The sequence below is a fragment of the Manis pentadactyla genome, chromosome 13 (assembly GCF_030020395.1).
Source record: "Manis pentadactyla isolate mManPen7 chromosome 13, mManPen7.hap1, whole genome shotgun sequence".
In the NCBI taxonomy this organism is placed as follows: domain Eukaryota; kingdom Metazoa; phylum Chordata; class Mammalia; order Pholidota; family Manidae; genus Manis; species Manis pentadactyla.
Genome location: NC_080031.1, coordinates 68,467,779 through 68,486,757, shown reverse-complemented (window position 1 = coordinate 68,486,757; position 18,979 = coordinate 68,467,779). Strand labels below are relative to the sequence as shown.

The window sequence follows — 18,979 nt, the reverse complement described above, 5'->3', positions numbered from 1 at the left end:
CCAGACACAACCCAAGCCAGTGGTCCTCAGGTTCCTGGGCCATGGGCACTGTGAGAACACGTGTTTGTTGACATAAGGTACTATGTTTGGGTATAAATTGTTATGCAGCAACAGATAATTCCTAACTATACTGGGAAAATAGATGGCAGTAAAATGCACTTGTGTTGGAGGAGGGGGATAGGAGCATTAAACCACCCTCTTCCATAATAGGAAGTTAACATAAAACACCTGGAACTGAAAAAACACACTGGGAAAAAGCCATGGAAATGTGCCTTCAAAATATAAAGATGCCATCTAAGAGAGTTTAAGGTAACTAGTTGCCTCTGGGGAGTAGAGACTGGGTGAAGTAAAAGGTAGAAAAAGAAACTACTGTTTTTTTTTTTAATTTTTTGGGTGGGGAGGGTCAGGGCCCTTCTGGTATAGACCTCATGATTTTTTAAACTACATAGACATATAGCCTGAATAAAACTTAAAAGTTGAGAAGAAAACTGAACTACATTAATGTCTTAACTCTCATACATCCAATGAATTCTCAATTCCACAGCCATCTTTGGGGCATTTTAAGGAATCTTAATAAAAGGTATATATATAGAGAGAGAGAGAGACTAGTAGTTGGCGTGCGTGCAGGCATTTTCAGACCACTGTTAGGATGCTACCTTTCAGGAATCATATCAAATATGTTCGGTGTGCATTCTTCCTTGGAGTGTATGAGAGCATAAAATAAATGCCAGCCTACTTAGCACAGATGCCACTTGACCTGCACAACTGCTAATAGTTCAACAAATGATTTCAGTAAACAAGGAGCTCCAGAAACAGATCCATTTCTGGAGACTTAAGTCATGCCTACCTGCTGATCACCAGGACTTGGCACTAACCCACAGGGTGACTGTTTGCTAACAATTTTGTTCGGTATCCTTTAAGTCTGAAATGATTCTGGCAAGCACACTCTATGACCTTCACAGTCCTTTGCTCCCCACACTTTGGAACCTTCAAGAAATTGTGTTTAGCACACCCTCCCATTCTACACATAACCAAGGCAAGGCCTGGAGCCAAGCAACTAAAGCTGCATGTTGAGGAAAGAGACACCATCCTGGTTCTCTGGTCTAGGATTCTGGTTTTCCCTCGTATCTTATCAGGCTTCCAGGCATTTCTCAACTACGTCATATTGCTCCGCTTATGTAAAGTACCTTAGTTTTCAGTGAATGAGGGATAATGTTGGCAAAAGCTGAGTCCGACAGAGGAAATACTCTAAAAGAACTTCATTAGGTCTTTGTACACACCTGCATTTTTCTAACAAATGGGGATGGTGGGAAGTGGGAGTTACCAACACTGGATCAGTAGTTACATAGTTTTCCTCCTTTCAGTGAGTCTCCCTTTTCTCATCTCTTACAACTGATATTATAGTAACTGCAAAGTTAAAGCACTCACATCATTTTGTTTTAATATGGTTTTCTTCATGGTTTGGCCACTTGTCTCTTCCCAAAGGCAGTCAGTCTGGTAGCAGTCCCAACTGCAAAACCGAGAACCCTGGGGGGCATTCTGCAACAATATGTTTTTTAAACATCTGCTAAATGGATCGCTACTAGAACACTGCAGCATAAAAGATAAAGGAGAATTTTTAATAAAAGTATTATAGGTGCTTCCCAGTTTATGCAATCATGTGCCCTTCTGGAAGATCTTATTTATCATGCACAGTATTTGGCATGAAATATAAAATGCTCCTTTTGCTAAGTTATCACAGGGGCTTATAAAGGCACAGAGCTGCTCACATCCTTTTACAGTCAGACACTCAAGAGACTTTTCCCTATTCAAGTAACTGGAAAACAGAAAGAAGTTCAGTGCAGTAGGAGAGAGGATTTGGCGGCCTTTGAGCTATTTTCATGTTTTCATCTGCGGTTCTAATCAATCATTTTATGCTGACCAACCGGCCTGGCGCCCCTGCTGTCACTGTCACTTTCCATTAATGATCAGAATGAAATAAATGGGCCAATGACACCCAACATGGTGCCATAACAAGTAGAACCTGCCAAAATTTGCAGAGTAAGAGAACAGCACAAATTCAGGTTTCCTAACAACCCCCTGTTCCTCTCTGAGTACCAGACTACTCTTTCTACTTTCCAAAATACACAAACAATTTGCACTAAGTAAATATATGCAAGGTAAGGCTGTGCACCCCTTGGCAGACGGTCCTCGTCTCCCTTGGGAAGTGTAGCATAAAGCCTGGCTCTGCTACTGATCAGGAGTGGTCATGCTGGGAGTCAAACTTGCAGGCAAAAAAACTTATTCACAGCCAGACCCCTGGGGATTTGGGTTAGCTGCCAGGCCTGAACTACTCCCCAGAGGAGGAGCCCAGTGTAGTTCAGGCCACCTCCTGAAATCTGGAGGTGAACATTAGTGGGCAAGACACCTAGATTCCTCCCAAGCCATCACTGAAGCCACTGGAACTTTGTGGCATTTGATTCTCCTTTAGACCCTGCCTCGATTTCCACCCAAGTCTTAAATTCCCCATACTTCATTTTCCTCGCTTTGAGAAAATGAGGACGGTGATGTTAACCACAGCCTTCAACACTTAACAGTCACACTTGACCTATGTACTGCTTTGCTGAAATTCCATACTTGGAAATCTGCTGCTGCAAGAAATTGTAAGCTCAGGGGCACTGGTATGACAGATGGTATTTCTTTTAGAAGGTATTTAATTCAAAAGTCAGACAGATATAAAGTGAGAATACTAGACGGTGTATGCTTCAGAGACCCTCCGGTAACCGACAAAGGGTTCTGTGCTTAGCACCCTCCTTCTGAATCACTGGAGATCAGGGTGCAGTCAGAACAACTTTAAGCAGCTCACTGCATTCTGCTGCTTTGAAAACTACCGTCCATTCCACTAATCCCACTGGGGTCCCATGACCAACTTAGAGCTCAGCATTTTTCAGAGCTCCAAGCAAATGTGATCACCACACCTTTCAGTCCCCCTGCCAAGCAGAGGTCTTCCGGAAGAGATAAGGACACGGGGGCAACGGAGACTATCCCAGTCCCAGTCTATGGCCTCCTAAATTGTCTGTCCTTGAATATGCAAAGCCACCATGATGGAAGCACCTCCCACAGGCCTGCCTGCAGCTCAGTTCCAGGGTCACAGAATGCCAAGCCCATGTCCCCAGCCCCAATCACGTTTTTTCTGGGCCTCCCGTACCCACCCCCCTCTATGTTTATCTGCACAAGAAATAGTTTTATTGGTGTGCTCAAGGTGCCGGTAAGCAGCTCCCTGTGAGTTCCTCGGGAACTGGCCGGCTTTTCACATTCTGACAAGCTACTGGGTCTTCCGGGCCGCTGAGAAAAGCAGCGGAAGGCGGCCTCGGTTGGTTCTCTTCCAGCCAACTGGCCCACGCTGCTGCTGCACAAGTGAAACAAGACACACACTACACGTGCTCAAGTCAGCTCTCTCAACTTGACTTCAGAAGTTGTCTGTCAACATGCATATTACGACGACATCTACTTGACAACATACAAACCGTGCAGATGTACATGTGGGTCCCCGAAGAGCTGGAGGGATGCAAGCTGCCCCGGGAGGCAGAAGGACATGTGGCCCTGCCTCTGATGCACGGCAAGTGGTGGGCCATTTTTTTCTTTCTTGTTATGAAATATGTAGTTGTAAATGACACTTGGGGTATTTTTGTAAAAATATTTGCTAAGTATTAAATTTAAAAAGCATTTCACTCTATAAGCCGAATTAAGTTCCCACATTTCAGTCAAAACCTCAAACTGCTAAGCAAATGTTTATTTGCCTTTGAGCATATTTTTTTAAATAATTGGTTATATTCTCTCTCACACACATACCCCCAACACACACACTTAAAACCAAGAAAGACTGATCATTTCAGGTAGAAACTAGAAATCCAGGAGAGACATTACAGTCATAATGACTGTATGTACAGACATTACAGACAAACTGTACCTCAGTTTCTCCATAAGAGCAATAGGGCCGATTATAGGAGTCTCCCACAGAAATGAGAAGATGTGAAGTAGATTGTGTTGTCAGAGCAACATTAAGTCCCTAAGGCAAAAGTATTCAATTGTTCAGACACCCCAAATGTGTCATGTGTCACATAAAGGAAACAGCCCCATTTCTAATGCCCAAGGACAGAAACACTGAAAGTGTCTCAAATACACATTTGGGTCAGAGGCTTAATTATGTAATGAATATACATGGGTATGACGGGTCCACAACTTATTATTCAGTTATAAGCAATTATCAAATGACCAATATCTTGCCTACCTCACTCATATCACTTCATATCTGTCCCCTCTAGGGTGTCCTGACTGAGTTACCTCAGACTTTGTTAGATACTCTGCAACTATGCCCACGAGCCTAATGTCCTCCAACTTTCTTTGCTGAGAAAGGCTTTTTGCACCCTATGATATGCCTTCTCCCACACTGCAGCTAATTTTCCTTTTGCCCATCTCAGCCAACATTACTGGAGCACGGAAGGGTGGAGAAGGGTATATGGGAATGTGGGCAGACGGTACCTCTTAAAACTGCCAGGCTAGTTCCTTCTGCGGCAGCTTGACACAGACGTAGCTGAGGAAAGAGGCGAATAAATGGTGGACAGAGGGGGGCAATGCGGGGCTGGGTTGTGCCAGGGAGGATTCTACAACTGCTCAAGTACGTCATGGGACAAATTATATACTATCAACAGATCATGAAGTGTGAAAGTTTTCTCTAAGGATCTTGTCTTTTGTCCATCCTTGTTCTAGAGCAGCAGAACCCACCCAAAAGAAAGATGTATGCGGAGACACAAATGTGAGTGGCTTAGATTCCTCCCAGTTCAGAATGGAAGTTTGACAGACTTATTTTCTCCCCTGGGCGTTTGAATTCCTCATATTTAAAAGGCTTTTTTAACTTCTTTCACTTGGTAAAAAGCTGTAAAATGTCATTCTAGACACCAGGAGCTGTAAAATCTAAACCTTTTTACATCTAAAGCAGGCCCTCCACCAGGGCAGAGCCCCAGCCACGTGCTCTCTTGGGAACATCACCTGCACACTTGCCTTTTCTGGCTCAACCATTTGACTTTTACCACAAGAGCAAAGTCTCACTCCCTTTCTTTGTAGGCACTACAAGCTGTGTATCGGATTTGCATCCTCATCCGTTTTGACAGCAAAATAGTGAGTCCAAAGTCGGGAAGGGTAAGTGAGAAGGGCAGTTTCCACCAGGGCAGTGAAAAGTAAAATGGCACAGCTTTTTGGGAGAGCAGTTAAGCAGTACGTGCTCTGCTGTGTTAAAAATGTTCATGCCCTTTGACTCGACATTTCTGTTTCTTGAAAAATGATCCTAGAATACTAATTGCAAATTTGTAAAACAATACAAAAACTTCATGCACCAAGATAAACTATGCAGTGCTTACATTTATTCAGTAAGTTGAAGGCACTGTGAATATCCACCATTAGAGGAATTTAAATTAAATTAGATTATGTGTTTCTATTCCATGGACTATTCTCTGTATCAATGAAAAATGCTTCTTAGAGAGTATTTTAATAACTACACAAATGCTTATGTTTTAATGTGAAGATTAAAAGAGGAAGCACTATTTAAAAGTTTAGTATTAATTTAAACTTTAATTTAAACTTTTAATTAAATTTAAAGTGCAACATTTAAAAGTAAAATATTAATATTACCAAATGATCTCACCACACTTTTAAAGAACGCACATTTAAAAAGGTAATGAAGAGGTAAACCAACAAATTCATATGGGCGTCTGAAAAGTGACAGTATTATTTTTTTTCTTTCACTTGTTTGGTTCCCCCCGACCAAATGTCATAATTCAGTTTGTAATCAGAAAATTAAGACCACGTTTAAGACATGATGACTGCAAGGAAAAGGCACACCAAATATTTTGTTTCTCCTGTTTTGTGGAGCCTGGTGCAGTAATAGTAAGGTGGGAAACTGGAAAACAATAAAACACAACCAGATTTTATAACGGCTTAAAAAAAAATCAGTGACAAAATAGATTTCTGGAACGGGTATCTCTCACACTGTCTAGGCCAAATTTAACTTAAAAGTACCATATCTCTGACATGAAGCAAACTTAAGCAGGTATCAAGACCGTACCACTTTGTTCCACAAATTTATTCAACATTCAGCAAATATGTATGGCACACTTGTGCTGTGCCAGGCGCTGGGGATCCAACAGCAAACAAAGCAGATGGGATTTGTGCGCTTATGAAGCTTACACAATAGTGGGGATGAAAGGGACGGTTTATATGCACCAACCCAGCTGAAGCTGACTCGGTTGCTCCTGCCAAACTCAGATGCTAGACTGTAAAGAATTTCCTATCATTCTGTGCTTAATAATAAAAATGCCAGTTGTTACGCAGCACATCTTGCTCCTTCTCTCCCAAGGGCACTTCGTGAAATACACAGGAACTTTTGGCTGGTGGCAGAGAGAATTCCAAAACCCCACAGTTAAGTGTGAAGAGTAAGGGAGTGCACCCAGGTGTGTGGCCTTGCAGGGGTGAACCCCCTTTCTGAGTCTCCTTTGTCAAAATGGACAATCAGAACTGCTTGCTTTGGGCTGTGTTCTGAGGATTAGAGGAAATCGTGCCCAGACGGGCACACCCCACCCAAGGCCTGGCACAGAGTTTAAGGGCCCAACAAATTGATCCTTTCTCTTTTCCATAAAATATACATGTTCACACATAAAAACAATCAAAAATCAAGTAAGGACAAAGACAGGAAAGTCAATGAAATGGGGCATTGGGTAGGTGGTGGTGACTGCTCCTAGGTATAGGGTTTCTTTTGGGGTAATGAAATGTTCTAAAAGTAACTGTGGTGATGGTTGCGTAACTCTGCACATGTTAAAAACCAGCGAACTGTACATCTTAAATAGGTAGATTGTATGTCACATGAGTTACACCTCAATACGGCTACTATAAAAAAACTATTAAAGAAAAAGTCAACGAAGTACTTTTATCAACAGGCCCAGATGGGCCAACAGCTATTCTTTGCAATCAGTGAGACCAACCCTATTATGTAGTTAGGAAATACAACTTCAGTTCAAGTCACTGTAATATTAAAAGACTCTTCTCAAGATTTTCTTACCAACTCCTTTACACGGAAAAGAGAAACAAACACACAGGACAATACCAAATACACAAATCTTGTAGGACAGCTTTTTAAATCTTTTACTAATATCTAAGACGTAGGAAAAGTTTAGTTTTAAATTCTGTATTTACATTCTGTGTTCACATAGAAGAGTAAGTTTTGCTATAATATCAACCACCTGAAAGGGGTCACAGAAAGCCTTTCCACAGCAAGTTTAAAACTTTGCTTCACTACTTAACACCTAATGACACTGCCAAACTGTACTCACAGGCACAAAAGAATAAATGTTTGGTCTAAAGAATCCTACCTAAAAGCAGCTTATTTTTCACTTTAGCAAGAGGTAAAGTGACTATCTATGTTATTGCTTTCCAACTAAAACACATAATCACTCAGCAAATCCAAGTTTTGGCTGCTTACCTTATCTGGAAAGCATAAGATGGGCAGGTCCAAGAATAAAGCAAAACCCAGGGAAATGGCATGGACAAGCCCTCTCTGTTCCCTGCCTTATTCTCTCCTCCATTTATACATCTTTCCTGAGTGTACACTATGTGAACATCTGCCTTCCATTTTTACTTTCTTTTCCTGTGAAGCCAGCAACATTAGTCTCTGTAATCTAGAAAGTACTTTGATACGAGTTTTACAGTTATTTTAATAATATATATCCTTAAATCAATTTTATTTTTATTTAAAAAACTGTATTTTCACCATTGTACGCAAAATCATCAGAGGTAACTGAGACGGTGTAAGGTCCAGCAAGCACAAAGATCTGATTTTCTATTTGGGCTGCCTTTTGCATATAAAACTAGGCACCACTTGTACACTCTGAAAGGATCATTCTTTGGGCTGCTTTGTCACCAACAGTGGTGAATCTCAGGGAACCATCCACACTTTCATGGGGGTGACCGCCACTGCAAGATGGCCCAGGAAGTTGGGTGTCAAGACCATGGCCAACGCACATAGTGGTGCTAACTAGTAGTCCCTCCAGACCTCAAAAACCTCTGTGGAGTTCCTGTTGAGGATCAAGCCTAGCCCCTTGTCCTCACCACCACAGTGATTAAACTGTGCCGTGCTCACATGCTGGAGGCTGACTTACTTCCATGTAGCCCTGCACTGACAGGGAGCATGGCCCTCAGCCACCTCAGAGGTCTGCTGTGCAGTCGTAGTCAGCATGGGTATGGCAGGTAACGAAGAGCAGAAGTGCAAGTGAGCATCTAACTCCCCCTGTGAGTCAAAGCTGGATTTATAGTCACTAGGAAATACCTCTCAGTTAGGAGCCATACCTCACTTAGGAAAGTATTGCACCAACTCCGGGCTCAGTTCCTGAAAATACAAAGACCGGCTTCATATTTAATCTCTTCTCCAATCAACATTCAAAACGGAAAGTTCTACTTTCAGTAATAAGGTTGGAAACTAAATACTGTGGAATAGGAATAACAAAACCATATGTTAGCTCCATTGTCAAATCACGTAGGATCATTTGCCTTTTAACGAATTGAGCACCCTACCCTGAACATTTAAATACTATCATCTTCATGACTTTGAGATGCAGGAGCAGAAGACTTTAAGAACATCTCTGGTGCTTCAAAGAGAATGATTTACTTCTCCAATTAATTGCCTTTAAAACATTAATTCCCAAGATCACTTTTCTGTCCTTGACGAACATGCACAGAACATCAGGTGAAGGCCCTCATTTGAACAGCCATTCTGCCTCTCACACCAGGTGATAGGTCTTCTCAAAAAGACCAGACTCACTGTCACCAGCTGACATGTGTATTTCCATTGCTGGTCTGGAAACTCCCAGGTATGCTCACAGTACAATCTCTTATCTTCTACTTTATTCACTTTCTTTAATACTCTGGGTTTCTGAATTTTTTTCAAAATTAATTCAGCAGAGACCACACAGAAAAGCAGCTACTGTTCCCCACCCTATTAACAAATTAGGAAGAAAGGGACCAATGAGTTGTCATTAAGTTGTCAAAACCTCTGTGCAGTTCACGTTTGGGATCAAAAGCTGGACCCTCTCTCTCATTAGCGCAGTGAGTAGCCAGCTCAGCTCACCGGCCACAACACAGCATCCTGACAAGACACTGTCCACCCCGTGAAGTAAATGGGCAGGTGTCTGTCCCTTTTATACCTGAAAAAATGGGGCAATAACACAAGTGACTTCCTTAGAGGGAAAAGGCCAAGCAGTTGCAAATGTTAGGACAATCCTTTCCCCTGACAGACAGTGGTTCTCAACCTTGTCTGCACACTGGGAACCCCTGGAGAGCTTTGGGGAGAGAGAGAAGGACATCACCATCATGTCAAGTCACCAAACCAGACCAAGGGAGGGCCGGGGCATCAGCAGGTGTTACAAGCCCTCCACTTGATTCAAAGGCACAGAGTTGAGACCCACTGTCCCATAACATATAGATACTTGAAGGGACATCAGTGACAAAGCCCAGCTTGCTTTCCCTGACTTCCTTTTCTTCAGTTGGCTGTGCCTATCCAACGGGACACGAGGAGGCCGGGGACGACAGAGTGGCGGGCCATCAGTATATGACAGTCCTAACAACGCACCGTGGGCATGGCCCAACCATTCATGGCCTTGGATAGGGCATAAATAAATAAATAAATAAATAAAGGCCCAGGGAGAAACATGATTTAATAAAAACTGAGGGGAAAATACATTCCCAAGAGTGAAAATGCCAAGTTCAACACATGTGTATTTACACACACTGCTGTATATACCACATTTCTTCCAAAAAAGAGCAAATTGTCAAACAAGGAACTATACACAGGCATATGTGTCCCAAATGCCAGGAATGAAATATTAAAGAAATTCTTTCCAACATCTGCCAGTGATTTTGTGCAATACATCACTGCTCCTATGCACTCACCTTAAAGAAGAAAGATCAGAGTCGAGTAACTAAACATCCAAATGCAGTAATAGTTTTTCTCTCCTATTAAGCATGATCTGAAACCCACTGATTATTTCCAGAGGGAACTTCTCTACTAACACTTAATGCATGAGCACAATTTGATTCTCAGGCAACCAGGACTTCACGTGACTAAAAGAACCTCAAGTGAGAAAGTCCAAGCACCATAAACAATGGTATTTAGTAGGGATTTCATATTCCAGTCTTGCTGTGCCCTACCATCCTCCAACGAAATCATGAGCATATTCAATATTCCCCCAAAGACGGCAGATACAAGCTCTTAAAATTTCTAGGACCTCAAAACAGACACACACACACCACCTTCACACACGCGTGAATGCACATAACAAATTAGGTCTGTGGAAAACACCACCAGTTACCCAATGCCCTCAAAATAAAAATGCCAGGGAGGAGATTTTATGTGACTCAATCTACAGGATATTAGTCAAAGGCCACTGACAGTTTTAGAACAGCTCGACTTGAAGCTCTTTGTCCGTGAAACTTCATACTAGAAAACTGTTGTGACTGACCCTCCCCTCCCCTTCTCCCCAAACCCATCTAATTTAGCTCTGCCAAGGAACTGGTTCCAAACGTGTTCGTTCTGGTGCTCTCTTTGTCTTTCCCAAAAGGGAAAAAATTAATGATCAAGTGGGTTTAATTTTTAAATTGGTACAAGAGCTTTAACCACACTGTACTGAGGGGGGAAAAAAGGCAAATGGAATGCTCTTGAAAATGGTTGCACATTAAACACGCATCTTATGACCCAGGGCTTTCCTGAGACGAGGTCTTCAATTCTATGGAGGTCACAAGTTTAGTTTATTCAGCAAGAATAACTCTTATTAACAACTCCAGCTCCTTCTTGTCACCACCGTAAACATCCACACATTCCAAATCCTGGAAAATGTGAGGCAGGAAAGAGAAGGCTGGAGAAGCCACGGCTGCATTACTGTGCCTGCGAAGCTTCTGAAGCTATCAGGTGCCAATGAGGGGACGGAAGACATCCACAGGGTTGGACGGGTCGCAGTACAGAAGATAAAAACAGGAACACCGGACTCCGGGGACTGATTTCCCAGAGAGCAGGGCAGAACTGGTGAAGCTTCCTATGTATCACTACCAAATGACAAAAACAGTAATAACACCAGAAAGCTCTACAAGCATCTGCCCAGAATATCAGAATTCCATTATCAACTCATGTACCGCTACACATTTTAAACACAGACTGTTTTCTAAACAGCCCCATCTTTCTTCAGACAATAAGGTTAAAGTCAAACCAAGCAGACTTCCAAGCAGAGCCTTACAGTTGTTCCAGAAAGTCTGTGGCTAATTTCGCATCGCCCGCCCTGTGAAGTCACACTGCAGGAACTCGGTCCTACCCAATGCTGGAATAAATAACATCGGGACAAGCAACGAACTGATGGGCGCTCAGTCATGGCTAAGAGATAGGACACGGCACTTCACCCTAATGACCAAGTTATCCAAAGATGAGAAAATCTTACTTCCAAGTTTATGGAAATTCACCTTACTCTTTTCAAATCTTTCTCTGTTCCTGGAAATCAGCACCTAAATGAATTAACTATGACCGTATTAATGTCTTGGTTCCTTTTCTATACTTTTCTCACCAAGATGCCAGTCTGAAATCTCACCTACCACCTCTGCTCTAGGAAAAAAATCTAAGAAGGCAAACTGTGTGCAACCCAAGGCGAGGCATCCAGAGAAGCCTGTTCACCTGGGGGTCCCCCTGCACTGGGCGTAGGGGGTCTGAACAGGCAAGCAAGAGGGGAGATTTTTCATTCCGGCTCCTCTTTCATTAACTCCTCCCAATGAAGCTGTAGTGCTTTCAATGGCTTTCCAGTTAAAAGGACAGAGAGAGGGGCCCCCAAACACCAAACATTTACAAAGCCAAAAGTCAATGTTAACTATGGCTTCCAGTTGAGCAAACAAGAGCGCTCCCTGTATCTACTGCCCCAGGGTCCCACCCTCCAGGTCCTTTCCATCTAAGTAAGCCTTTATTTTTCCTTACTGATGCTCTCTACAAAGTTTTTTCATCTATTTATGAAATCTACTCTACCAGAGCATAGTTAATGTAATATGCAGCATTCCAAGGTTTTGCCAGGAATTTCTGTTTTTCTATCTTGAAACAGCTGGAGCTCTTGCAATGCCTTCTGGCAGTTAGGCTTACCCCCCCCCCCCATCACCTGACTTTCATTCTTCACTTCATTTTCTCCCCTTTCATTGCCCAGTTTGTCACTATTGTTAAGTATTTTGTCTCAATGGCTCCCAGCGGTACCTCCAACACAGTCCCCTCTTTTGCCACTGGGCCCCCTCTGCATATGCGTCACTTTCTCCCCTTGGCGTCTCAGCCCCCTGTTTCCCCCTTCATAGAGAGCCCTAAACGATGACTCTGAGCTTCAGACCTTTCTTGTTACCCTCATTCTTGCCCTTACTCCTTTCCCAAATGACCATGACATTGTCATCCAATCTGGCTTTGAGGATAAAACAAAGGTTCCCTAGGCGCTTCCCTGTCCTTTGTTCCCCAGTGCACTCCGGGGGCACACGCTGCTGCTTCCTTCTCTGTTTCCACTCCACGCAATGGAGCAATGAGCTCTCTCCTTGGTGTTTGGTTTTTGATTATCTGTTGGCCTCTGTCAATGACACTGGCCATATGCGCTGTACTTGATGATCCTGTGCTATGAGATGCAGCCAGCCATGGTTTGGGCCCACCATTGGTATGGCAGGTGCTGGGTTTGTATTTCTAGTAGCAATGACAGATTAACCCTGTTTCCATTTCTCCTGCACCTTGCTTCTCTTGTGACTGTTGGATTACATCTGCCAGATGGCCTGCTGAGGTAAGGGGCAGAGAAGGTGCTATGTCTCTGGCCACAGGAGAGAACTGACTGGCTCACCTGGGGCGTAAGCCTTTGACCTCGGCTTCATAGTGCTGTGCACCGAATAGCCACAGCCACAACATGGCAATGGCCCCTGCTGAATACAAGAACCGTTGCTCAATTCAGAAGGTATATATATATATATATACATATATAAGCCGAAACACACAACCAACCATGTCAGGACAGACAGATGAGTTGGCACACCAAGAAGAAAACGAAGTTGACATCCATCTCCCTTACTAATTTCCATGACATCTCTTAGGGGGAAGGGTAACCCTCACCCTGCTCCTGTTAGCACTTAGAGCAGAGAACACCTGAGACTTCCAGAATGTAAAAGCAGCCATGAGCAGAAAACAAACATGGGTCCGAATTCTACAAAAATCCAGGGCACGGACACCACTTTTCTTTCCTCTCCGAATACCACAAAACAAACTCCCCTTACAGGTGGACATACCTAAATACATCATGGAGAAATAGATAAAAATGAACAGTATTTACCTTCTTCTGTTTCATGCCACACGATCCCTTCCAAATTCACGCTGGTCCCAGGCTCACAGGGCCCCAGACACTCGGGCTCGGTCACTACTCCAACTTCACAGGTATTGACACCCACCGAGCGAGTCCGAACCAAAAGCTGCTCAACCGGTGCTGCGATACTGGACGAAGATGGGGGGAAATAGGAGGGCAGAGGCTGAGGCGTGAGACTGCTGGTGATCGGCGGCGGTGGGGCCGGCACTGTAAACAGGGGGTCAACCTGCAAGACAGACAGACTTACTGCAGTGGTGTGGCATTCCTGGACTTCTTTCTCCTGCGGCCTGTATACCCTCCCTTGGAGAACACCTCACCCTTCCCAGTTCCCTTTGCCTTTATAATATGCTTTGAGTATTTTAATGGTGCCAAAATACAAAGCAGAAAAGAAACGAGCATTCTATTTTTTCATGCCAAGCAAGGCAAACATCGGAGCTCTGCAGGCAGGCCTTCAGCGTCCTCCTAAACTCACCAACGAATTCAGTCTCAGAAGACGCGAGTTAAATAGACATTCACCAACCGTGAGCCTCAGCAGATGTGAATGTGCTTTGCACAGTTAAGACTACTTCCCACTTGCAAGGAAATCTTATTTTCAAAATTGTAACATTTTCCAAAGGAGAAACTCCAGTAAACACCATATATGCATCACTGGACATTTAAGCACAAGAAATGGACTAAAATTGTTTTCAAAGTACTTTATAAACCGTGATGAATTAAATCACCACTAAAAAATATTAACTTACTCTGTTGAATATATAAAACACATACACTTGATTATACACACTGAAACACATAAATGGATATTATTAGCAACTATTAAGCATCAACTGCGAATTATGGGTTTTACTGCCAAGTTTAGCAGAATATGTATAAAATGGGGAAATAAATGTGTGTGCCCAATACCAACAGCATTTGATTTTTTCTGATGCCCAATTCCTTTGTGGTTCAACTTGTAAAGATCCCTGATGAATGTGACTGAGGGTCAGCAGTCCTCTCTCTAAATCCAGGACAGAAATGACAGCCAGTACAAGACCTCATGATGCAATGGCATCTCTCTGCACCCCTGTCCTGAGGAGAACAGTAAAGGAGCTCTTCACCCCAAAAAGTTTAGGACTCTGGCCATGATGAAACCAAAGGTTATACATGCACTAAACAGGTAACTCACCAACCCACCCATTCATTCGGCCAGCCCAGTTTCACAACTGTTAGGACTGCTACATAATCACGTTGACCTGGCTGACAGGTTATCAAATGTGGGAAAAGCCTAGTGCAAAGCACATCTCACCAAGACTCCAGATCACCTTTGTCCTCATGTTGTGCTTGGACATCACCTACATAGAAGGGATGGTACCTTGCATATTTCATCGGTTGGGCTAGCAAATCACATGTGTGAAAAGGACACATAGAAGGCTGTTCTGGTTAAAATGCCATCTTAGTCTGTTATTCACATATTCCCAATTAACCTTTGTCAGAAATCAACACTTGGTTACAGCTGTAATGTTATACAGTCTTTGTTGTTTAAAAAAAAAAAACCCACACACAAAGAGTGTTTTTCAAGATAAGTCATCTGAGGAAGTATGCTCCTAGTTAAACAGCTGAAGCAGTCATCTGTGTGGGCTCCTTGTTCATATGACTGTAGGAACTATTTCGACAGTTTGCATTTTGCTGAAATGATAAACTGACGTTCACTTGCCTGAGTGATCCAAGATGCACTAGAACAGCCCTTCATCCAACTGCATGTTAAAAAAAACTTAATTTCCTGCTCTCAAAGCTGCCATAAAACTTTTGCTCCATGCTTTTTATTGTTCTGCATTCTTGATCACAGAGCCCAAGAAAGAAAAGCATTTAACAGCTCCCAACCCCAGATTTGGTGATTTATGCTTTCGTGTAAATGCAGCTTAATGTGGATCAAAGTTCACACTGATAGTTCCTATTTTAAAACTGAGCTGACAAATGAAGAAAAGAGTTCTGAGGGAGGAAATTTAAGGGTGTGGGGTGGGAAGAGAAAAATCCAATGCTACCTTTTATTCTTTACTACAACTAAAAGACTGTGAGAACAGAATTGCTCTCCAGAATTAAAAAAAAAAAAAAAAGGACAGTTTTTACTCTTTTTGTATGTTTCCTGGCAACTTCTTTATTTGTAGTTTGTCAGAAATTGACTGTAATTTGATGCTACATACATAAACTGAAAAGACAAAATGGAACAATATTCGCAAAATACTCTTCTTATCACTTGATTGACAGCCTACTTTAATTCCATGAGGAAAAAAATATAGCTTCAACTGGATACACAAGAAAATGAAATGAAATAAAAGGGGTGGAGTCTGAGAGCATCCATGCTCTGATTCTGGTGATCAGAACACCATGAGGCAATGCCTGCAACAGAAGTAGTAAGGACAGGGCACATGGACACCAGGATTTGGCCCCAACTGTAATACTAATTAGCTTGGGACTCTGTAGAGTCATTTAACCTTGCTGAGGCCCATTTTTCTCAACTGGAAAGTGTATTCTCCTACCTTGTAATATTGATGACAAATCCATTCAGGCAGAGATACCAGACTAAATCCCTATTTCAATGTAACTCTACCTACGAATATGTTTGTAAATAAAGATACACACTTATATACTCATTGGGACAGTTATATAATTCCAAAGATCAAATTCCTAAAGAAACTAGCTACCTTGAGGGGAGTGGCCATGGTATCCTGCACCTAACTGCAAGTGAACAGTGTTCACTTCCATTGATACAATCCAAGGTTGACGAAGAAAGTTTAGTTTGTGACATTTATAGAAGGGACTTTGGAGCCTTATCCCCACGTTATAAATGAGAAAGCTAAGGTTCAGAGGATTTTACTATAACTAATGAACCTAATCATAAAAGGACCCCAATGTGATAAAAGTCTAAAACCCTTAAACATGATAGGAAAACTCAGTAGGCAGTAACACTGTAGAGGCTGGACTCTGACTTAGGCAAGTGACTTTCTCTCTTTTCCCACTGCACTGGCTCCACGTGGTAGCTCACAACTGCAGTTCCTACGGCACCAGATCACCACCACCAGACAGGAGATCACGACACTTGTGTTCCTTGGATTTCAGGATTTGGAGTGGAGAACAAAGACCACCATGTGGTCTCCTGAAGGCCTACTTCCTGGGTGTCAGCAACCTCAGAGGAGGGCAAGCAGTCACAGCCACTCCCAGAGATATTTTATTGGGCTGGTGCGCTACTTTTTAAAACATTCCAACTTAAAAAATTAGGGAGAAGTCTGAATTTCCACTCTCTCTTAAGTAATCATTAAGATGCTATACGGGGCCCACATCCCTCATGCCATCAAGTGACAGGGCCACGCCTCCCATCAGCCTAGCAGCAAGCTGCCCAGACGCAGGCAGCTGAATCTGTGCTCCCAGCTTTGCCCTATGACAATCACAGGAAGTTTTCAGTACAAGGTCACCTAGTCCAACCTATACTCAGTCAGAGGAGATTGTGGCCCACACGTGTGCAAAGGCAATAAGCTGTCTCTAGCGGTAGTCCAGGTGAGTGTCCTATAAGTGGGAACTTTACAATAGGAGCTCAAACACATACACCAGGAGACAAGAGGGTGGAAGGGAGATAATTTATTATCTTTCTGCCAACTAATGCCCGCAGGGAGAGATGTTCCCCCCAAAAGGTTTCAGTTCTCTTGTGTATCATATGGTGTGGAACAAAGCTCATGTACCATATGTAGCACAGGATTTTAAAGGATTTTCACTACTATTTTTGCCTCACACAAAAGATCTACTCTACTGTACCCAGATTTCTCAGGTTACTGATCCACACCCTAAACTGTAATTTCTCCAACCAATGTGGCCCATTAAAACAGAGGGCTTTCCACCAGGACTCCCTCCTGAGGACGCAGCACGCATGTGGACTTAGTGGTGGACCTCAGGTTGCACTAACGTCAGTCCTGAACTGATCGGTACTTGCTGTGTGGGACCCTGAGCAAGGTACCTGGCTACTCTAAGGTTCAGAGTCCAGATCTAAGAAATGGGGCTAAGATACCAGTGACCCCATAGGCTGGCAGTGAAGACCCAGAGAGGTAATTCATACAAAGTGAAGGCTTAGCATGGTGCTTAGCTCAGTACATGCTGGCTTTGAAAAAGGGGGAAACAACAACAAGAACAAGAAAAACAGCCCCTGCTCCGACATTACAGCTCCTTTACCCTGCATGCGACCTTACAAAGCACCTTTTATATCCTGCTATATTTAACATAAATCTATAATCCCCTCCAATGGCATGGCTAAGTGTGGTTAAACTGTGTTAACAGGGTAAGAAAAAGGGCTTATCCCTGAGCAGCTGAGCCCAGGGAAACACTGCTCCTTCCATACGGAGGCAGCGGACGGCAGCAGCCGGCTCAGTGCCCCTGCTTCAGAGCAGCTCCTGGTGAATCCTATGCCTCTACAAAATCTTCTTCCATTCATCTCTAGTCATGCCTCTTTTTCTCACACTGCTCCCCGCCCAAAGTCTCCTCTCCTTGCCTAAATTTCATCACATATCCACCTAATAAATAATTACCACACCCCTGCTGTGTGCCAGGCACTGTGCAGCCAGGAGGCTGTCCGTGGCGGCCTGAGCACAAAAAAACAGCCTGCAAGGCAAGACCATGTACCACAGGGATCAGTCGGTCTGTGGGCTTAGAACCCCAGCTCTGCTTAGCTACATAACCACAGGCACCTCACCTCATCTCTCTGGGACTCAGTGGCTTCACCTGTAAAATGGAAATAACACCAGGCTAATGTGACCAAGACATGAGATCACACACTCAACCTCAGCTCTGGGCCTGTACAGAGCTGCACTCAATAAATGAGAGCTATTGCCATTGTAAATATTATTATCATTATTACAAATAAACCTGCGTCTGGAACGAAAAAGAAATCAATATGCGGTTTGGCCCTGTGAGGCCAAATGCCCAAAGGCAATTTGAGAGAGGCAGTCATGAATGCCTTTCGGGGTGTGTGTGTATGTGGGGGAGGTACCCTAAAATTGTACTAAGCAGATATTCCATTTAAAAATCAGGTGGGGTAGTATTAGTCTAATACTACTAACAACTGGAATTAAAAAATAAAAAAAACAGAATCAAGAACTGGCCAGTTTTAGCAATGGCTGCTTTGCCAGAGCTCTTTTCTGTCATGCTGATGGGACACTGATGTAACCTAGTAAGGCCCAGAAGAGGAGAGCAGGAAAGCAGCCATCTCCGCGGGAGAAAAAAAAAAAAAAGCCCCATAAGTCTAACAGCTGGTGGTGGCAGCCTGTCAAACTGAGGAAAGTTAATGTCAAGAACAGACGCGCGGCAGGCTCTCACTGTTATTTCTGCATGATTATTCCCAGGTGTTGGTGCACGCCGAGCAGTAGCCTGGCTATTTATCACTCGAGAGCGCCTAAGAGCATGGGAGTCGGGGAGCAGGGCAGAGGGAGGCGGGGAAGAAAAGGTTATTTACACAGATAGCGGCACTTAGTGTGTGTAATCAGAGGGCTGGGGGGAAAGTCTGCACAGAGCTTCTGGCAGTATTGTCTCAG

At 43.3% G+C, this 18,979-nt stretch overlaps 1 protein-coding gene across 5 annotated transcripts in view; it reads right to left on the bottom strand.

Annotated features, from left to right (window-relative positions):
• Positions 1–18,979, bottom strand: part of ZNF608 (zinc finger protein 608) — a 150,108-nt gene that overhangs the window by 41,213 nt on the left and 89,916 nt on the right. For all 5 annotated transcript variants that reach the window (XM_036903190.2, XM_036903188.2, XM_036903191.2 and 2 more), the window contains one exon: positions 13,398–13,653. In XM_036903190.2, the coding sequence (XP_036759085.2) occupies positions 13,398–13,653 (256 nt within the window). The remainder of the gene's footprint in view (positions 1–13,397; positions 13,654–18,979) is intronic.